General features: G+C 44.4%; 1 protein-coding gene across 1 annotated transcript; it reads right to left on the bottom strand.

Annotated features, from left to right (window-relative positions):
* Positions 1 to 7,462: 7,462 nt before the first annotated feature.
* LOC133718797 (UDP-glycosyltransferase 76B1-like) lies at positions 7,463 to 9,227 on the bottom strand. The gene is made up of 2 exons (XM_062145679.1): positions 8,714 to 9,227; positions 7,463 to 8,539 (listed from the first exon to the last, which is right to left on the bottom strand). Exons 1-2 carry the CDS (start codon positions 9,189 to 9,191, stop codon positions 7,650 to 7,652), a joined length of 1,368 nt encoding a protein of 455 aa, XP_062001663.1. The 5' UTR covers positions 9,192 to 9,227; the 3' UTR covers positions 7,463 to 7,649.
* Between the last annotated feature and the right edge of the window lie 13,535 nt (positions 9,228 to 22,762).

Here is a 22,762-nt window from a genome sequence, read left to right as displayed (position 1 = left end):
AAAACCTTGCCAGGTAACAAAACCCTTGTGGGACAAAAATAACCCTGGTCGAAGGACAAAAAGAGCACAACACGTCCTTCACTCTTCGAGATCGAACATGTAGACATCATGCCTCCCCCTGATGTCAATATCTCCCTCTGATTGCTACAATCATGGGAGTTCGGATAACTTTCTCAATCCGATGCTCTTCACATGTTTCTCGAATGTGGATTTTGGTAACGACTTAGTAAATAAGTCTGCTACATTATCCTCTGATCGGATTTGGTTCATTTCAATATTTAGAAATGCTTGTTATCATTTCGATGGAGGGGAGGAGGAGCACGGAAGGTGACATTTTGCCTTGTGGGGTCCGATCCCACACTTCCGTCATCTCTTTTCTCTGTAGAAATAGAACAAGCCCATATCAATCGTACCTCTCAAATATCGAAAGATTGTCTTTATACCATTCTAATGGAGTTGCGTTGGCGCGGGGCTATATCTAGCCAACAAGTTCATAATAATTGAGGTGTCCGGTCTTGTATTGTGCTAAGTACAATAATGCGCCTATTGTACATAAGTAAGCACTTCTGTTATTAACACGTCTTCGTCATCATCCCTGGGACGAAACGGATCCCTTTTAGGGCTAAGACTACGGACGACCATGGTGCATCTTTGACTTTATCAAAAATGTCTATTGACACGGTATACAAGTTCTGAATCTAGACAAAACCGTGTTCTCCCAAGGTCCTTCCTCTCAAACTCGGATTTCAGGTGTTCAGCGGTTTCCCTTAACTCTCAAGGGTTCCAATTATGTTTGTCAACATAAACCGCGACAATTGCAAATCTGGAACTTGTCATGGAAACGCGTGGGCATAGTTCATCATATCCCTTCCCAATCAAGTAGTCATTTTAGTGAGCATTTCAATCTCGTTGCAAATGCGCTCCGTGGTCTAGAGCCACTTGACTTGGGTAAATGAAGTCCACAAGAACCTTCATTGTATTCCGTATCTAGATCCCCATAAAGATACGTAGTGACCACATTCGTAAGCTGCATGTTCAGTTATTTGGAAACTACCAAACTGATAAGGTAGTGGAGTGCAATGACATCCATTACGAGAGAATATGTCTTCTCGTAGTCGATTCCAGGGCGTTGTGAGAAACCTTGCGCCATAAGGTGAGATTACCATCTCTTTTTCTCATCACGCTATCTAACGAAGACCTATTAATGTCAATAGGTTTTATGCTAGGAGGTGTTGGCATCTCAGGCCCTAAATCATTCCTCTTCGTTAGTGAATCCAATTCAACCTGGATCGCATCTTTCCATTTAGGCCAATTTTCTCTACGTTGACATTTTTCAACGGAGTAAGGTTCGATGTCATTGGTCTCAATAATTCCACGTCCTCATGTACACTAGTGTAGTTCGTAGAGATCTCTATATTTTCAGGAATTGGTTCTAACATTGAGGCGTCCCCCAACGATGTCTCTTGGACATAACCACAATCCAAAATATTCTCATGAGACGGATTATGAGTATCAATGATCAATGGATCAAGTTGTGCCAAACTCGCTCTCTTCTTAGGGCGAGAATCCATCGAACCTATGGGTCTCCTACTCTCTCTAGCGGAACCCATGGCCTATGACGCCATTATGCCACCTTTGTGGCGTCACCATACTACCATCCATGGTAGTGGTGCAGTACCCATCTTCTCTGGGTGGCACCATGTCCTCTTGTGGGGACATCAATCCTTGCAGGCATGTTTGCAGCAGGTATATGTGATCTCGTCACTTTTAGGGGATCAAGATGAGACATAGTGGGGACAGACCACGACAATTCCTGTCGTTTCTGTTGAACATTGACGTTCTAATCTCCCCCTAACGACGGGAAGACTGTCTCATCAAAGTGACAATTCGCAAATCCAGCGAAATAGAGATCGCCTGTCAAGGGTTCTACATAGCGGACTTATAGTTGGAGACTCATGTCCAACAAAAATATATATATGCATTCGTTGCAATGACTCATGTTGATGCGCTGTGGCGACGCAATTGGCACATGAACCGCACACTCAAATATGCATAAATACGAGATATTAAACTCGAACCCAGTCACTAGCTGTAACGCAAATAAAAGTTGAGTGGCTGCTATGAGTCGTAGATGAATTAGCATAGCTGCATGCGTTATTGCATAACCCAAGCGGAAATATTGGTGAGCATTACCAATGTCCGGGCTACCATTGTAGTCATTTAATGGTGGCTTTTCCGCGAGACCAATTGGGTGTGTACATGGGAATATGATACTTGATATCAATACCCAATGATATGCAATAGTCATCGAAAACTGTCGATGTAAACTCTCTAGCATTATCAAGTCAAATTGACTGAATGGGATGATCTGGGTAGTGAGCCCGTAGCCATATGTTATGTGCTAGGAGTGTAGTATAAGCAGCATTACGAGTGGATCATGGCACAACACGTGACCAGCGTGTTTGCGTATTAACCAACACCATAAAACATCTATATGGTCCGCAAGTTGGTTGATCAAATCCATAGAATTCCCTTAGATTCTTTGTGAGAATGGAATTATTTCCTCAATCTCCTTTGCATAGGATGGTCTCAATCCTAAATAACAGGCTTTACAGAACGAAACATGGGCTTTATAATCAACCAATAAAGGTTTTGGTGAAGCCATAGTGTCACAATAGACTTGAGAAGTAGAGAGAGGAGTTTATGGCGTCAATGCCATGTATTTGCCGCAGGGGGTAGGCGGCACCGGCCATGTATGGCCTGTCTTTGCACAATCATGGCGCCATGAGGCGTATGTGCAACTCCTCGAACCAATTCTTGGTTCTTACTTTTCTTCGTTCTGAAAATGGATGTCCGTGTAAGTCTTTAATACACGGATCATCATGTCAAAGCCTATATGTGTCAAAATCCCATAAGTCGTCTCTCATGACATAGTTGGATTCAATAACTCAAATAGTGGTTGCATACAACCCACTAGAGCGACACATAAGTTTCTCTAATACTCGTTTATGTCCGTAGTCATTAGAGGTGATGCAAAGGAACTTTGTCCATTCTCATAATGTGTTTCTACATGAAAACCATTGGCTCTATAAAGTTTGAATTAAGGTATGTCCAAGACATTAAGTAAAAGAATTGACACTTTATTAATAGCCAATGATTACATCAAAGTTTCCAAAGTCTAATCCAAAATAAAATCAAAGTAAGACACATTGTAGTCACTCTATCCGTTTGGTAACTCCAATCAAATATGACCAGGAAAGTAGAGAAAGATGTTGGTGGAGCGAGGCTCTCTTAAGTACCAATAATCTCAATGACTTTCCTAGACATCACATTTTATTGGGTCTGCCACATAAGAAAGAGTTAATACAATTGTCATTTATTGACTAAGGCAAATTGCCATTACAAAAGTTCTTGGAAAAATAAAAAGGACTAATCTAATCAAAGTCTGTTGCATCCATGTGCACTTCATTCAGCTTTGAAGTCCTCTATGGTGAGATTGACATCTCCACCATCTTCTTCTTCTTCTGCAAGGTACACTTCTTGCTCTCTCAGGTCCCTATATGCCCTGTAGCTTGCAGCTAGTTCCTCACTGCCTTGCATTGCTTGAACCAATGCTCAATTGATCCACATCGATGACACATATCATTGTGGTTGCCTCCCTTTAATTGAGGTGCACGTTATGCACGTTGTGGGCGTTCCCTAGGAGGATTTGCGCCTCCACCACGACCCATGGCGCCACCACCACGAGCTATGGCTCCATTGCCATGGATAGGGTTGCCACGACCCCCTCTCCCACGTGTGGCATTGCCACCACGTGTATCCGCTCCAAACTTGCGGTTGCCTTCCTGATTAGGGCGGTTATATGGACCTATACGTCCCTCATGTCCCTCATTCTTAGGGTACCGCTCCTTGCGCCCTCCTTTGGGTGCATTATAATTCGCCTCATGAACGCTCTTAGTTCCAATGGGCCTTGAATTATAATTCCTCACGAGTATGTTATCAAGTTTCTCAGCTACAGATATAATATTAATAAGCTGATGGAACCTCGTGATCCGTCCAGCATTGACTTCAGTACGGTATTACTTTGATACCACAATGGCTGAAACAGGGAAGGTGGAGAGAGTTTTCTCAATTAGCTCTTGCTCTGTGACAGGTTGTCCACAAAACCTCAACATGGACTGTATGCGAAGAGCTTCTGAATTATATTCAGCAACAGACTTGAAGTCAGCAAAGCGCAGATTGTTCCATTGAACCTTCAAGTCAGGGAGGAGGGAATCTTGGACATTGCCAAAGCGCTCTTCTAGCGCTACCCATAGGTCTCTTGCATTCTTGATCGACATATACTCCAATCTGAGTGCCTTATCCATATGGCGTCGCATCAAGATAACTGCTTGAGCATGCTTTGTAGATGTTCGGTTGAACTCAATATCCGGGTTAGGTGCCTGGATTATGGGTAATATTCCCTTTGAAGTGAGATGATTCTCAACATCGGTTACCCAACTGTGGTAATCCGAGCCTGTTGAGTCAAGCATGGGAAAGTCGAGTCTAGGTTCATTCGACATCCTGAAAATAAGAAGAGAAGATATATTAGTTTCGGAGCTAAACTTCCACGAAAACTAAAATAATAAGATTTCCGAGCTATGCTACTAAGAAATCAATTTCCAAGAATCTCTTTTGGATTAGACCAACAATGATGTTTTAATATGGTCACAATTTGATGCTTACGGATGCTCTTAGTCCAAGCATTGTGAACGCTCTTAGTTCATACGAACACTCTTAGGCCGTGTTTGTTAGGGGGGATTGTGTTACCCCGGCTTAATTTCTTTTAGAGTCCTCCACTCTTCAAGCCAGGCTATGCTATAGAGTCCCTTGACCAATGTTTGGTGCCAGTGGGATTAAATATAGAACCTGCAAAACCTTCAACACCAGCAAAGCTCCACAATCCGTGAAGAGGGAAAACGGCAGAAGAACCAAAGCTGTCCAAGTGGGCCGACTTCTTATTCGTCTGGGGGTGATTGGTTTCCAAGAAACAACAAGAGAAAAACAAACCCAGCAAGAGAACCAAAGCAAGTCTGCTGGCTTTTTTCTCTCAGAAACCTCACGAGTCTCTGAATCGAAGCACAGAAGCACCAACCCACCACCACCTTCACTACCAGGTTTACTGCTCGCAACCCAGAACTTCTTAAATGTTAGATTTTGAAAATTTCATTGCTTTTTCTTCAATTTGTGGTTGTTGTGGTTGTTGAATTGGCTAAAGTTGATGATTAGGGGATCTGGGTCGTTGAAATTTGTTGGTTTTAATGGCAGCTTTTGTGGGTTGAGGTTGAATTGCAGGTTGAGAATGATGAGAGAATGACGAACGGAAGGGAAGAGACGAAGAGTAGATCGAGTGAGTGGGGCTTCCACAATCCCATGATTTTTGGTGGGTTTGTGGTAGACGGTGTCGGGGTGGTTTTTGGGACTGTGGAGTCTCATTAAAAAGAGTCCCCTTGCTGCCAAACATGGGATAACTGGGATTGGACTAGATAAGAATGTCCAATCCAGTCCAATCCCGCGTAACAAACACCACCTTAGTTCGTTTAATTATGAACACTCTTAGTTCATACGAACACTCTTAGTTCATACGAACACTCTTAGTTCGTTAAGCGTGAATCCCCACAATTCCGCTTTATTAAATACTCAAAATCATTTGGCAACATATATTCCAATATTTGCAGAAAATAAAAGGAATTTAAATACAAGAAAGCAAGAACTTTAATCGTAAAAACTTACTTGATAATTTGAAGTTTTGCTTCACGATTCTTTATACACGCGCGTATTGATGCAGGCGTGTAGCTAAATTAGATTTGCTGTAATTTGGGCAGTTGGTGGGCTGCCCTTCTCCCTTCCTCCTTTTTTCTTTTTCTTCCTCCTTTTTTTCTTTCCGGGCCCAGCCCTTCTCCCTTCCCTTTTTTTTCTTTTTTTTTTTTTTTTTTTTCGGGCCCAGCCCTTTTCTTTTTTTCTTTTTCTTTTTTTTCTTTTCCTTCGGTCTTCCTATCTTTTATTTCTCTGGTCTTCTTCGTTCGGTGCTGCGCGGGTGTGCAAGCAAGGGGGGGGGGCTGCAGGAAGGCGCGCGGCAGGAAGGATGCAGCAGCTGTGGCTGGGCAGGGCGGAGTTGGTCGCTGCGGGCTGGTGTGCAGCGCGGGCTGCAGCGGAGGCGGGGCAGGAGGCAGCAGGTGTTGCGGAGCTGTGCTACAAGGCGCGGAGGTTGGCTGCAGGATGGTGATCGATCGGGCTAGGCTAGGAGCGGCTGGGCTGCAGGTGAGCTGGGCAACGCGGGCTTGCAAGTAGGCCGGTGGGCTGGTGAGCGGCAAGGGCAGCAGAAGGCTGCAGTGGCTTGCGGCAGGGAGGGCTGCAGCAGGAAAGTAGTTTTTGGCTCGGGTTAGGGGCTGCAGAAATTTTAGGTTTTTTTTTTTTTTTTTGTGCTAGGGTTAGAACTCGTGCTGATAACGTGTTGTAGGAGAATAGAATTGTGTGTTATCATTGATAATAGGAGCCCTTTAAATATGGAGTTACAAGGTACCCAAAAGGTAATAGAATCCGATTACAATTGAATACCTAAAACACATTCCTATTACAACTCTAAACCCTAGTTTGTAGAGGCACACATTATGTCGATATCCTTCAACAAAACCCGATTTGCTGCAAATTTAGCGTTCAGTGTCAGAATTGTTATTACTATACATTTTCAAAAAGGGAACGACGCTAGGAACAAAACTTGTCTCTTTGCCAAGATGTGTGGGCTTTTGGGATCATTTCCGGCCTCAAAACTGCAATTTACTATTATTCAGCATTTATGATTTTCTGGATCGATTTGGATTTGTTTTGTTTTAACCTGTGGGCTTTAGGGTTTCATTGTTAGTCGCCCTATGTTTCTTTTCTAATATATAAGCAATCTTAAAAGGTTGCAGAACCCATCTTTTATCATATTATCAATCAAATTGAGAGTTTTCTCATCTATCGATCTCTTGTGGACTTCAGAATTCTTGTTTTAGGTTTATTACTTGTAAACCTAGGGTTACTTCCGACTACGTCACTGATCTCTTCACCTTGTTTTTTCACCATTAGTCTTCTAATAGTTCTTTCGGTTTCACCTCTATCAAGTCACATGCTCTAACTACAAGCCGACCTTCCAAACATCGCTTACATAACACAATCATGTAGGTTTTGTTGAACCAATACAGAGATACTAATGAGAACTATGCATTTACTCCTAGTTCTTTAAGCGTCAGTTAATAGTACCAAATCTTCATGATAAATCATTAAATCTCCGTACTACGTACCAAGCAAGATAAGTAAGTCAAAAACCAAACCTTGTTAGGCACTCCACTCTACCCAACAACTTTTTGATAGGAGACAAAGTGATTGTGTTCATAACACAAGAAATCACCACACATGATAACATTAAACAAAAGTTATTGCAAGTAGCAGGAGGTATCTTTTGCTAGGCCCAAGGGGTTTACAGGTCTAACAACTTATAAAATAAGAAGACTAGAAAGAGATGGAACTTTGTTTCCAGCTCATTGTTAATGAGACGACTAGATTATTCTGTAAGACATGTCCTACATGCAAACTTAAATCAATATCGATTCTGAATCTGGATAAACATACTAGTTGAATGATAAAATGTGTTTGATTAAGGCATCTAAGGATTGATATGAGGAGCCACCTGGTTTGAGGCAAAAATTTGCCTTCTGCATTAGCTTTACCACTCTGTCTTTGATCTCTTCCCCTTCTTTCTCCACCATTAGTTTTCTAATGGTTTTTTCAATGTTGCACCTCTCAACTCCATCTTCTAAGTGCAACCCAACTTTCCAAACATCGCTTACATATCTTGCATTCATCATTTGATCAGCAGAACATGGCATACAAATCATAGGGATCCCCTCGCAAATACTCTCCAATGTAGAATTCCAGCCATTATGAGTCCAAAACACACCAACCGCTTGATGGGAAAGCACCTCTTTTTGAGATGCCCATTTAACAATGTGCCCCTTTCCATTCAAGGTCTCAAGAAACCCACTAGGTAGTGCTTCAAGCCAATCTGACCCGGGGACTAATCCGGGTCGAACCACCCACAAGAAGGGCTGCTTGCTGTTGGCCAGGCCCCAGGCTATCTCCAAAAACTGAGCTTCGTTTATTGCTGCTACACTCCCAAAGCTAACATAAATAACAGATTTTGGTGCTTGTGTGTTTAACCATGAAATGCAACTCTGGTCTTGTGCTAATAAGCTACTTGAGGTTGAAGAAGAGTTGGGGTAGCATTTGTGAAATGGTCCTAGTGAGAAAACTGGAATAGAATAATTCTGGCGAATTGTGGCCAGTGCATGTTCATCAAGGTCTTCAAAAGTATTAAGAATCAATCCACATGAGGCCTTGGTTTGATCTTCCAAGTCGGCTATAATTTTAAAATATCTCTCTGGACCATCACTGTTGATAAGTGGAAGGTCTTTAACCTTGAAAGGTGAAAGCTCTGTCACTTCCTCTTCTAGTCGAGAATCTAATGCCAAGATGGAGAGGGAAAATTACTTGTCAAATTGTGTGGCAAGTAGTGGATAGAGGAGCTCGAGCTATATATAGATAATAACAAGTGCAAATATGTGCAGATTGTGTTTGCCTGCTATATAAGAGAAATATAGCTGACTGTAAATTCTAATTCCTAAGTAAAACTCACCTTGTTTTGGGAGGTAACCTTTTTCTCGAAGAAGCGGAAATGCAGCATAAATAGCAAACGAAGAGGCACTCCAAGCCCTTAACAGAATCCTTGGTAACTTTAGGCTCTCCGCAACAGATTGAGTGAAGTCATAGACGGAGTCGGTGATTAAGCAAGCAACAGGCTCCTTCGAAACATCAGACAACAACCGAGTCAAACATCCCCTGAAAGGTTCATGACACTTTGCATTTAGACTAGAAATGACAAGGAGAGTATCCTTTGAGGTTCCGCTTTTAGAGAAGCCCTCATGGATCGAGTGGAAGGTGAAGTACGGATGGCTCGAAGGGTTGAGAGAGTTAAAGCTGGTGTGGATTATGGTTATGGAGAAGCCTTTCGAGTGTAGAATATTGGCGAGCTCAAGCATGGGATTTATATGGCCTTGAAAGGGCAGTGGGAAGAATATCAATCTAGCCCTCTTACCATTCCTAAGTTGCTCCATTTGAACTTACAGGACCTGACTGTGTTTGTTAGGGGCTCTTTTGGTTCTGGCAGACTGGCAGCTTGATTAGCTTGAGCGGTTGGACTGTGTGCTCTTATAGACCGGTTTAATGTAGGTAAGTTGTTTTCATTGACCTCACTGGTCTTTCTTTTGTACACGTTCGTATCTATTCCAGCCCTAAAACTATGATTTCTCTACCTGTTTACAAGGATTTATGTGAGCTAAAGACGAAGCTCAATTAAAGAAGTAAAACCACAACCTTCACTTGTCATTCACGTGCTTGATCCCTTGAACAAGTTGACAGAAATTAAATAGTGATTAGACTAAAATAAGGATTCGCTTATGGTGCATCAAGTAGACTAGTTCAATTCAGAGATAGACAGACTCTATATATTACTATATTAGTTTGAAATTACTCTAATTTCATATCAAACTAATTATACTTGATGTATTGATATATTAATGGATGCACAATAGAATTTTCAATGGATTAAAATAGCTACAATATAACAATTACTTTAGTAAAACTTGGATGACTTGGATCAAACTATAGAGTAAAAAAGAGTTAGTACTTTATCATGCCACAGAAGACATAAGCATCTATACTATTATTAAGAGAAGAGACTTTGTTAGCCAAAATGCATATGAAATTACATATGGATCCTTACATCATATATTAATTTGAAATTATATTTAATAACTAAGGGATAAGAAGGTAAATAACAAAATCAAAATTGAAAAAAATAAGAAAACAATAATTTACTTATCTGCAGATAACTTCCTACTTACCCACTATGTGCATTTCATCTAAGACAAAACTTCCCACTATTTGCAATAACTCCCCACTTATTTTGAAAAAAGCTTTTCCATATCTATTTAATTAATAATGGACTAATTTCAGTTTACCCCCCTGAGGTTAGGGGTCGTCATCATGTTAGTCCCTTTAGTTTCAATTTAATCATGTTACTCCCTGTACTCTCAAATTTCATCATCCGTGTCCAATTTCTACTATTCCATCCAATCTGGACCGTTAAGTCTGACTTTTGAGGGCTAAAATGATCATTTCAAGACAAAAAAAAAAAACTAAATTTTTTTTTTTTTTTTATTTTCTTGTTTTTTTTTTCTTTTTCTTCGCTTATTATTATTATTATTATTTTTTTATACTTTTGTCTTCAACCTATACACCACAAGTTATAATAGGTTTATAAAAACAAAAAAAAATACTTTAGGTGGTTAAAAAGCCGCTCGCTGGTCTACGATATTTGTGATATATCTCTGATAAAGCGAAAAATTTCAGGATATATCTGTAAAATATATTTATAAAATATAATAGGTTTATAAAGTGAAGAATAATAGGATATATCCCCAACAAAGTGAAGAAATATCTGTAAAATATGATTAAAAAAATAAATACAGATATTTCTTCACTTTATTGGGGATATATCCTAAAATTCTTCGCTTTATCGGAGATATACCACAAGTTATAATAGGTTTATAAAAACAAAAACAAAAAATACTCTAGGTGTTTCTTTTTTATTTTTTTATTTTTTATTTTTATAAATTTTTTCTTCAACCTATACACCACAAGTTATAATAGGTTTATAAAAAATAAAATAAAAAATACTCTAGGTGGTTAAAAAGTCGCTCGCTGGTCTACGATATTTGTGATATATCTCCGATAAAGTGAAAAATTTTAGGATATATTTGTAAAATATATCTATAAAATATAATAGGTTTATAAAGTGAAGAATAATAGGATATATCCCCAATAAAGTGAAGAAATATTTGTAAAATATGATTAAAAAAATAAATACAGATATTTCTTCACTTTATTGGGGATATATCCTAAAATTCTTCGCTCGCTGGTCTACGATATTTGTGGAACATCTCCGATAAAGCGAAGAATTTTAGGATATATCCCCAATAAAGTGAAGAAATATCTGTATTTATTTTTTTAATCATATTTTATAGATATTTCTTCACTTTATTGAGGATATCTTAAAATTCTTCACTTTATAAACCTATTATATTTTACAGATATATCCTAAAATTCTTCGCTTTATCGGAGATATATCACAAATATCGTAGACCAGCGAGCGGCTTTTTAACCACCTAGAGTATTTTTTTTTGTTTTTATAAACCTATTATAACTTGTGGTGTATAGGTTGAAGACAAAATTATAAAAAAATAATAATAATAATAAGCGAAGAAAAAGAAAATAAAACAAATGCAAAAAAAAAAAACAGAAAAAAAAATGCAAAAAAAGAAAAGAAAAAAAAATCTTTATTGTTTTATAGTTTTTTTTTTTGTCTTGAAATGACCATTTTAGCCCTCAAAAGTCAGACTTAACGGTCCAAATTGGACGGAATAGTAGAAATTGGACACGGATGATGAAATTTGAGAGTACAGGGACTAACATGATTAAATTGAAACTAGAGGGACTAACATGATGACGACCCCTAACCTCAGGGGGGCAAACTGAAATTAGTCCATTAATAATTATCCACACGTTTTGTTCTAGTAGTAATAACCAAAATGGGTCTTAACCAAATGCCTAAATTTGAGTCAACATGAACTCACTTACCCCACTAACAAATTTGATGGCAAAATATCACTTTTAGCCTCAACTCAATTATTAAATTACTTTCAGTCATATTCAATCTCTCTCTTCTCCCGGCCTTCATCCGCGACGAGTTTCTCTCTCTCCTCCCAGCCTTCTTCGGCGACGGACATGGTGGCAAGGACAACTCCCAATGCCGGTTCCGGCGACGAGGTCGAAGAAATCGTCTCTCTCTCCTCCCAGCCTTCATCTGCGACTGGTTCTCCGTCGTTGGCCGGGTTCGACGGCCTGAAGATCTAGCGGGTCAATCAGAGCTTCTCTTCCTCGGCGACGGCAACTGATTCTAATTCTTTTTCTTTCTTTCTCATTTTCGTTTTCGCAGAGGTCTGTCTTGGGCTATCACATGAGGTGGGCTTGTCTGTATTTTCAGTGGAGTGAATCATTCCTTTTTATTGAGATCTGCACCTGGCTGGTGAAGATTTCAGCCTTCAATTTCAGGATTCTGTTCAGAGTGTTTGAGCCCAAAAGTAATTTTGGCAATATCCTTTAGTGGATCTAGCACAGCGGGCCGATACCTGCGGCCTAAAAATAAGCCTACTATGGTTTGGGTTACAGCTTCGCCCATTCCGGAATCCATGAGGAAAACGAAACCTTATTGGAGGTAAGTAGCAGAGATCGATTAGGAAACTTCAATCAATAATCCTTCTACAACAAGGAGCAGTCAGAAACCCTAGGTATATATACCGGGTTTCAAGGACGAACTAGGATCTCTCTCATATCAATCAATCCTAGCGATTACAAAGCCTCCCCGGAGCAAACCTTCAACCTTGTTGAAACCCGGTGACTGTGCTCCAGTCCTAGTCTCTCCAAGAGCCGACTGTCAGCATCACCAGACCAACCCGGCGACCGTACTTCCAGTCCCAGTCTCCCAGCGAGCCGACTGCGAGCGCAACCGCCACCGTTACTACCAGCGAAGCAAGGGTAACGCCCTCGCAACCCAGCGAAGCTAAAGTCACGCTTTAGCGCAACCCGTGCTTTCTCCAAACTTCCCAGTGATTGCTCTGCTTAGTCTACAATACTAAGTATCGATTCGGTGAACGCAAGAGATCACAACCAAAGTCCTTATCCGTAAGGCAAAAGTCCTTTTCCGAAAGGCTAGAGAAGAACCCTGTGACGAGGTTGGTGCTCTCCTCGTCCACAGCGCTTGAAGAAGAAGTCAGGTCAAGGGACTACCCCAACGACTGCACCTCGCGGTGCTGGCACGCCTGCGCAATCACTCGCTCAAAAGAGACAGTTTGCAAGCCAACTGGTTTTGGAGCCAAACATTTTGGCACGCCCAGTGGGACCTACTAAGTGTCTCTTCGTGAACGTTAGCCATTGGGAAGTCAAGCGAAAACCCTTACAAAAAGGGCTACGCTAACTGCTCAAAACACAAGACCTCCAGTTACAAACCGCATCCTCGCGCGGATTGTCGTGGTCTGTCAGAAGAACAAGTGATTCAAAGATTCTCCATTCATCCTCAACTCCCCGATATGTCAACTGAACAGGGAGAGAGTCACTCGACCGCTACTGAGGGTCAAACTGTCATCACTAATCAGGCCAGTGAGCCTGTCGCTACCCCTGTCTCCAATACGGTGGAGAGTGAGGAATCAGAGGATTTCGTTGAGAAGCCTATTCCAGAGGGAGCGACTGTCGAGGTTGCATGCGCGATCATCTCAGAAAACATTGAAAACCATCGCAAGAAGATGGCTGCTGATCTGAAAAGGGAGAACGCGAAAACAGATAGAATATTACGCGAAATAAACCAGCGTATTTCCCAACAAGCTATGGAAACTAAGCAACTGATGTCGCAAACTGAGAGGACATTAAAAGCTCAAGCTATAAGCATCGCAGATGCCCAGAGTCAGCAGCAGAAAAAGATCATTGATGCTCTTGCGAATCATACCAAGCAAACAGCATCAGATATGGCAGGTCTTCGCAAAGATGGAGCAACTCTCGCAACCGAGGTGGCCATGCAAAGAGCTGAGTTGAACCAAGCCAAAGAAGTGTTGAATAAGACGTTAGGAGATCCTAACGCTATCCTTGGTTCCCTGGGCCAACCATCTGGTTCAGGTAAATATGTGCCGCCAAATCAGCGGGAAAAGGGTAGCAGCAGTACAGCTACGCCTGCCGCTACACCTGCCGCAACCGCTGCTACCACGCAAGTGAGAGATAAGGAGCGAGCTCTGGTTATTGGCGGCAGCAAGGAAAAAACCACACCGTCAGGTGGATAGACCGCCAGACAGAAGCAGCAGGCATCGAAAAATGCTGACACTTCGTCCGACCCCGCTGTGTTCATTCAGTATGACAGCGATGGAGCAGAGAATGTATACCAAGAGCTGCCAGGAAGCTATTATGGGATTGACCAGGCTGGTAACCCGATCAAGATAACAGCTTTGGCGAAAGAGATGTCTATGCCAGCAGTGACTCTTCAACAACCCGCTACAACCCGCGTTGTGCAGATAGGAGAAGGGACAGCGACTGTAAACCAAGCAATACCTGTGCAGCCTGCTCGCCATGCAGCGGCCATACCACCTCCTCCTCCTCCGGGTCCAGAATATGTGAGACGAGATGAGGTAGAGGAGATGATTAGACAGGCTAACCCTAGGGCCCAGATGGATGGGGTCTATGAGGGACCTTTCCCACCGCACATAATGCTCGAGCCTTTCCCCAGGGGTTATAAAAACATCATATTTGCTACCTTTTCAGGGGAGGATACCGAGAATGCGGCAACTCATCTGGCCAGGTTCAGGGTACAATGCGGCCAGTACCAGAATGATGACATCCTCAAGTGCAGGATCTTTGGCACTTCTCTATCAGGGGCTGCCTTTAGATGGTTCTCCAAACTGCGACCAGGAACTGTGGCAGATTGGCCTGCAATGGAAAAGCTCTTCCGAGAGACTTTTGGGCCACAGAGCCTGAGGTAGACTTGGCTTCTCTCACCCAGATGGCCCAACAACCCACGGAGTCCGCTGTGGCCTACCTTCAGCGCTTCCAGATTCAGAAGGCCAAACTGAATGTGATCCTGCCGGAGAAAGAGTTGATCAAGTTGGCGATCAAAGGCTTAGAGCCGCGCCAGCGAAAGAAGCAGCATGGAAGCATGATTCAGTCAATGGGAGAGCTCATCACAGAGGTGGGAAGCTTCGAACATCTCCTCAGAGAAACTGATGCCAGGAAGAATGCGTCCAGAGGGACATATGTACCAGGGAAAAATAGCACCGTAGCGGCCCTGAGCTATCAGCCGGCTACGTATGATCCTTACTATAACTATCATAGTGAGGATTTGGTTCAGGAGGACGATGAGGAAGATGAGAGCGACATCGCTGCTTATGAGCTGACAGGGAGAAAGAACCCAGCCTTGAAGCAACTGAAAATCTCCAAGGAACCTGTCAAGCTCAAATCGATGGCCTTCACTAAACCTGAGTTCGCGGCGTATACATATGATGCCAACAAGGCACACGAGATTCTAGATGAGATGATCGCCGCGAAGATGGTGAAGACCGACTTTGGACCTTTCCCTCGACCAGATCAGCTGAAAGGAAAGAAATATTGTAAATTCCATAACTTGTGGAACCATAATACAGCTGACTGTGTGAAGCTCAAGGACCAGATCCAGGTATGGCTCAATAACGGTAGTCTTCAAGTGGAGGCTCCAGTAACTGCAGCAGCGCTTGTTGACCTAAACCCTTTTCCTGATACTGGGATCAACATGGTTGATGTGAACTGGACCAAGCAGAACCAGAGGAAACCAACCCTGGATTTGAACACAAAGGGGCGAGAAGGAGAGCTTAACGAGGCCCCTGCCCAGAAGAAGGCTAAACCATTTGGTCAGGCCTCGCCCGTCGTGTTATGCTCGCGCTGCAAGGAAGAGTGTGGCATCCAAGTGTCGCACGAAGAGGTCGAGCAGACATTTCGTTTTGGCTCTCTCCCGCCCATCAAGTGGGCCTCGCCATCGCGAAACTATCAACCTTCCAGCCCGAGAGGAAAAGAAGACTTGGGGTCACCTACAAAGGACTCCAATCTGTTTAAGAAGCTGAGGGCAGCTACGGTTGATCAGCAGACGGCGGAGAAGGCTGCAAACAAGCACAAAGACATTCGGACAAAACCCTACATACCACCTGCTTCAACCGCTACTATTAAGGAAGGGAAGTGGTACACCAGGGAGAAGGGGAAGGCAGTGGAGATAAGCCCTTCCAGAAAGCGAAAACTGCAGCGCAGGTTTGGGGAAGCCAAGCGCGCGCTCGAGGCTCTAGACCAGGGCCTGATCAAACCTTCGCAATTGGTCAAATCGCCTGAGCAATATCAGAAGGAAATGGAAGCACTTGCTGCCAAGCCATTAGTGGCCCCTCGCAGTTTGCGAAAGCAAGCGAGCTCAGCGATAGGGGTTTCTGAGCCCAGTGTTTTTTGCAGAATTACCAAGGAAAGAACACTTCCACCAGCCAGAAAGGAGAGCTCGCCGTCCAAGCGACCGCACGTCAAGCGCCGTGTGTTTCGCGATGAACCGGAAGCCAAATCCTCAGTTTTCGAGAGACTGGGGGGCAAGGATAGGACTACAGATACTTTACAGTGGAGACCTAAAAAAGTCCAGAGTGTAGTAGTTGCTCCCTCAGATTCTGCTAGGGAACCAAAATCAGTTTCTCCTGAACACGCTCCCGTGGTTCAGGAGCATGAGCAGTGTGAGATAAAAGGCCTCACTGAGGAGTCCTTAGTAGACAGGTTGGCTAAACAGTTCAACACGGTTATCCCTGTCAATGAACCCAAACTCAACCTGGAGGACGACATAGGTGAATTAGACACGTCCTGCAATATGGTTTATGTGCTCCCAGCGCGGTATGCAATACCGGTCGCGGCTCAGGAATGCGTAGAAGCTGAGGAAAGTAATACATAGCCCCTGCAGATCACATCAGCTGTCCCAACACCGGTAGAAGAGATTGTCTGTCTGGAAACAGAGGACGCCAACGGTAAAGAATTCTTCATGAGCTTCACTAGGCCAACGCCTGCTATGGTCCAGCACATGAGACCTCTATACATCACGGCGGACGTTGGCGGTACCAAAGTTAGCAAGATCATGGTTGATACTGGAGCTGCGGTTAATGTCATTACTACTAGAACCATGCACTTGCTTGGAATCAAGAAGGAGAAGATCCAGTCAACGTCCCTCACTCTCAAGAACTTCGCGGGGACTGTGACAAAGACCTTGGGATTACTTTTCTTGCGTATCAAGGTAGGTCCAGCAGAGGGAGTTTATGCTTTCTTTGTGACAGATTGCTATGCGGCCTACAGCGCTATCCTGGGAAGGGACTGGATTCACCGGAGCTATTATGTGGAACAGGGAGACAGATAAAGCTGAGGTGATCAAAGCGGATCCTCGTCCATTCCCAGTTTCCGCAAACTATGTAGATGCCAGGTACTATTTGGAGCCTATCGCTCCATTGCAAGTCAGTGGCCTCGATAACAAATGCCGCCCCACAGGGGTGACGACCTCTGAACTGACACAGTGGGGGCTTACGCTCGCAAAAGAAGGCTTGGAAAGGCCTGGCCACGCTGTGCCTAAACCCTTAAACGATTAATGGATTACGACCTTCCAGCGGAAGGGATAGAGGCCCTCCACTCGCTGTACGAAAGATTATCATCATATCTGGTGGAAAAAGAGGCCTATGAGCGAATCGCGACTTTGGAAATCGTTGAAGAGGAACTCTCTGATCAGGAACAAGAGGATGAGGTGGAGATTCAGCTCGCTCCGGCAGCGTTGGACGACACGCCTCCTAAAGTCAGAGACCCTACCGAGAAAGTCAATCTCGGGACAGCAGATGAGCCCATGGAAGTGGCTATCAACGCTTACCTAGAGCCTAGCGAGAAACAGAGGCTTATCGACTTATTGCTAGAATTCAAAGACTGCTTTGCGGAAAAATACGAGGATATGCCCGGCCTGTCACCAGACTTGGTTTGCCACCAGCTACCAACACTCCCTGACAAGAGGCCTGTGAAACAAGAGCCGCGAAGAATGAATTCAGAAACGCAAATCCTCGTCAAAGAGGAGGTTGAAAAAATGCATAAATCAGGCATTATCAGGGTGGCCAAATACAATCAGTGGCTATCTAACATAGTGCCTGTCCGCAAGAAGAATGGCAAGATGAGGGTCTGCGTAGACTATAGAGACCTTAATACTGCTACGCCTAAGGATGTCTACCCCATGCCGGTCGCGGATATGTTGGTCGACGCCGTTGCGCGACATGAATTATTGTCCTTCATGGACGGCACTGCAGGATATCACCAGATTCCGGTCTCAGAAGAAGACAGACACAAAACCGCGTTCCGCTGCCCTGGGTTCGCGGGCGTTTTTGAATATGTGGTTATGCCTTTTGGACTAAAGAACGCTGGTGCGACTTATCAAAGAGCCATGAACCTAATCTTCCATGACATCCTTGGAAAGATTTTGGAGGTTTACATTGATGACGTGGTTGTCAAATCCTAGAAAAGGGGGGATCACATCACAGATCTCAGGAAAGTGTTCGAGCGCATGCGACAGCACAAGCTTAAAATGAATCCCGCTAAGTGCGTTTTTGGGGTTCAGGCAGGAGACTTTCTTGGGTTCATTGTCCATCAGAGGGGAATTGAGGTCCCTGAAGACAAAGCGAGCGCAGTCATCAACGCGTCTCCGCCACGCACGAAGAAAGAGTTGCAGCGTTTGCTCGGTAAAATCAACTTTTTGAGACGCTTTATCTCTAACTCTGCAGGTAAGATCCAGCCTTTCTCTCCTCTGTTGAAGCTACAGGGCCAGAGCGAGTTCGTCTGGGAGCATAAACACCAAGAGGCTTTTGATAAAATCAAGGCCTACCTGGCGAGCCCACCAGTGCTCGTTCCTCCTAGGGCTGGATTCCCATTAAAACTATATATTTCAGCGGCTGAGGCCTCCATTGGCAGCCTGCTCGCCCAAGACGATGAGGATGGTGTCGAACATGCTATATTCTATCTTAGTAGGACACTCACAGACTGCGAGACAAGGTACACTCCGATGGAAAAGTTGTGTCTCACATTGTACTTCTCCGCATGCAAGCTGCGCCACTACATGTTATCCTTTACCACTTGCATCATCGCTCAGACTGACTTGGTCAAGTACATGTTGTCACGGCCTATTCTGAGAGGCCGCATTGGCAAATGGGTATTGGCTTTATCTGAATTCTCGCTACAGTACGTGCCACAAAAGGCAGTAAAGGGACAGGCTATCGCAGATTTCCTGGCACATCACCCTACCTTGGACATCCCCGTAGTGAAGGAGTTAGAGATAGCAGCTGTAACCATAACTCGGCCAGATTTAGCGCGCATCCCAGAATACGCTATTCAGTATCAAGCCACAGTCTCCTTGCAGCCCTGGATACTGTACTTTGATGGTTCAAGAACGGAAACGTTAGCAGGGGCAGGGATTGTTCTGGAGAATCCAGCGGGCGATCGTTTTTCTTATTCTTTCCAGTTGGAGTTCAAATGTACAAACAATCAAGCAGAGTATGAGGCCCTGATCATTGGCCTGGAGGTTCTGCTAGAGTTGGGAGTCAGGGACGTTCAGGTACACGGCGACTCTTTGCTTATAATCAATCAGCTCCAAGGAAAGTACAAGTGTGAAAGCCTTTTGCTTATACCCTATTTGCATCGCGCCATTGAGCTTCTGGATCAATTCGATGAGGCGGATTTGGAGCACATACCCCGTGAGCGCAACTTTGCGGCCAATGAACTCGCTCAATTAGCTACAGGCATTACATTGAAGTATGGCGTTCGCGAGCGCATCCTGAAGGTCGAGCGCCGCACACTGCCTTCGTGGCTCGCGCGGCCTGACCCACCAGATGATCCAGTTGTCCCGGTTCTCGAGCCTATTGACGTCGATTGGCGCATTCCGCTGATTGACTACCTCAAGCAACCAGACCCTACAGCAGACAGGAAGACTCGTTTTCTTTCCTTGAATTATTTCCTCAGAGGTGACGAGCTGCGACGTCGTGGGGAAGATGGCGTAGACTTTCGCTGTGTCTATGGCCGCGAAGCCAAGAGGTTGATGCGCGAAGCACACACGGGAGTATGTGGAGCCCATCAAGCAGGCCCCAAGATGCGTTGGCTTATCAGAAGACATGGGTATTATTAGCCCAGCATTTTGAAGGACTATATCGCGTTCGCGAAAGGTTGCCAAGACTGTCAGGCGCATGGTCCAGTGCAGCACATTCCTAATATTCCCATGCAACCTATTATTAAACCTTGGCCTGCCCGTGGCTGGGCTTTGGACTTGATTGGGATGATTCATCCTCATTCCTCGCTCCAGCATAAGTTCATCATTGTAGCCACTGATTTCTTCACGAAATGGGTTGAGGCTGAACCTTTGAAGGAAGCTTCCGGCGCTACCATTCGCCAGTTTATCTTTCAGAATATTATTTGCAGGTTTGGCATTCCAGAAGTGTTGGTCTCAGACAGGGGGGCAGCATTTATGGGCGGCGAGGTAGAGAAACTTGTCACGGACTTGGGCATCCAGTTCGTCCACAGCACACCATATTATGCCCAATCCAATGGTCAAGCAGAGGCCAGTAACAAGATTATTATCACCTTGCTCAAGAAGATGCTTGTTGAAAACCCTAGACAGTAGCACGATACGTTGTATGAGACCTTATGGGCTTATCGTACCTCCAAGAGAAATCCCACTGCTACGACCCCCTATGCACTAATGTTCGGTCATGATGCCATCTTACCGTTGGAGATCAACGTCCAGTCTCTGCGCGTCCAAGATCAGCACCACTTGATCGGGGAAGATTATGTTCAGGCGATGTGGCAAGAACACGAAGATCTCAGCGAGCAACGCTTGACAGCTTTGGACAACTTGGTTTTGGAAAAGCAGAGGATTGCTCGCGCCTATGATAAGAGGACACGTGGCCGTAGTTACAAAGAGGGTGACTTGGTTTGGAAGGCTGTTTTGCCTTTTGGCGAGAAGTTGACCGGTCGCTGTAAATGGACTCCGCGATGGGAAGGACCCTTCGTTGTTCATCGCATTCTGGAGCGCGGGGCCTTTCACCTCAGAGATTTGGATGGCGACCTCCACCGCAATCCCATTAACGGGCGTTTCCTGAAGAAATACTACCCTAGTGTTTGGGAGTTTGAAGATCCACCGGATCAACCTTCTTCTCAGACAGGGGAGCAACCTTAGTCTCCCCAGGTTCGCTTCATCCATATTCAGGCCTTTTCTGTGGCCTTAGTATCCTGTACTTGCTTCACCTACGCATACTAGGGGGGCAACACTCTGTACATTCAGGCCTTATTTGAGGCTTTTTGGTCAACGATTTCAATTTTCAATTTTTCTTTTCTTTGACATTATGGTGTTAAGAATGCATGTAATGGCCTATACCTGAGGCCTTATTTTATACTTTGATTTGCAAAAAAGTGTTAAAAAACTTCCATTCATAAAGTGGCTTTGCGGCCAAAGAGCAGTACAAAGTGCAAATCAAAATAATTACATACGCGGTTTACAAGGCCAGAAGTGGCTTAGAGTAAAAACCATAAAGTTACAGATCTACTAAGAGTTTCTGGATCTTGTGGCGGCAAAGGGGCTGTGCTCGGGCATTCGTACTCTCCCTCTCTTCACCCACATGCCTCCTCTGCTCTGAGTTGCAGCCGCTACCGTCTGTACCGGACCAAAAAGGAAGGAAATAATCCATCGCAACCCTTTTGGTTGGATTACCCTCCGGGATGGAGATGGTCTTCACGGAGATTGCAACTCACAACCACATCTACCTCCAGGGGAAAAAAATAAGTCACGCAGTCAGACCCTGGAAGCAGGCTACGGAGCAAGAACAGGCGACCCATATTGGTCTTCCGCCCTTCTTCCTCCTGCTCCACGCGGGCAATCTGAGAGAGGAGACCCCTCAGAATCAGGTTCCGCCGCGGAGGGAGCACCACATGTTCTTCGGTCTAAATGAAACCGGTGGATTTCACCGCGACCTCCAGAGACCAAAGACATGTGGTTGGACCTGAGGTTAGGCCATAAGACCTATCCAGGTATTAAGGTTAAGCCATAAGGCCTAGGAATTTGAGGCTAAGGCTAATATCGTGAGGAGAAGATTGTAGAAACTGGAGAAAGAGAAGTAGAGATTGCGATACTATCTCTGGGAGACCCATATTCAGTTGTGTCTATCATCTCCCCAGAGTGCAGGTATTTATAGTGCCAGTCTCAGTGGCCTTGACCGTACGATGGTTGGTTGTGATATTCTCATTGCCATCAATGAGCGTATCAATTGGTGTTAAATGCTAGGATCTCGGAAATGAAGATAATTGAAAGCGAGTGGAAGGCGGGGCAGTCTCCAAGGAGGTAACCGCTCCATTTCGAGATTATCTTTTCAATCTTTTCGAACAATTTTAAAAGCGATTAAAGCGCTGAACAGTTCGAGAAATTAAGTTGGCATGTATTTGGGCCAAGCAATGTGGGCTAAATATTAAGTTAAGAATAATATCATTGTTCATACAAAACATGGGCTTAATTCTAGAGGCCCAAAAGTCTGCGGCCTGCATGGGTCAGGCGAAGGAAAAGTTCATCTAAACGAAAACTAGCATCCGTAGCAGCTTGTGCGGCTTGTTGGGCTGCCACGCGAGCTTGAGCCAGTTCCTGGGATAGCGTCTCAAAGGCAGCGAGGGGTTGTTCCAACTGAGGCTCCGCATGAGTAAGCCTGGTGGTAACGTCAGTTAACCGGGCTTGAAGAGCCTGAATCTGGGACCTCAAGTGGTTCCTTTCGAGCGTCAAGTCCCTGATGAGGTTAGCTTGGTCACCCAAGAAATCGCGCGCGGTCTCTGTTTGTTGAGTGAGGTTCTGATAGTGCGCCTCGGTCTGCCTAGCCTGCGCGCTCGCAACTGCCCGCTCATTGAGCCCTCGAGGGAGATTTTGCAGCAGTTGATCGACCTCTTGGAACTGATCTTCAGTGATGGCTCCCTCGCGGAGAAGCACCCTCAA

The sequence above is a fragment of the Rosa rugosa genome, chromosome 6 (genome assembly GCF_958449725.1).
Source record: "Rosa rugosa chromosome 6, drRosRugo1.1, whole genome shotgun sequence".
NCBI lineage: Eukaryota > Viridiplantae > Streptophyta > Magnoliopsida > Rosales > Rosaceae > Rosa > Rosa rugosa.
Note: the sequence above shows the minus strand (reverse complement) of the source record. Positions and strands in the feature narration are given on the sequence as shown.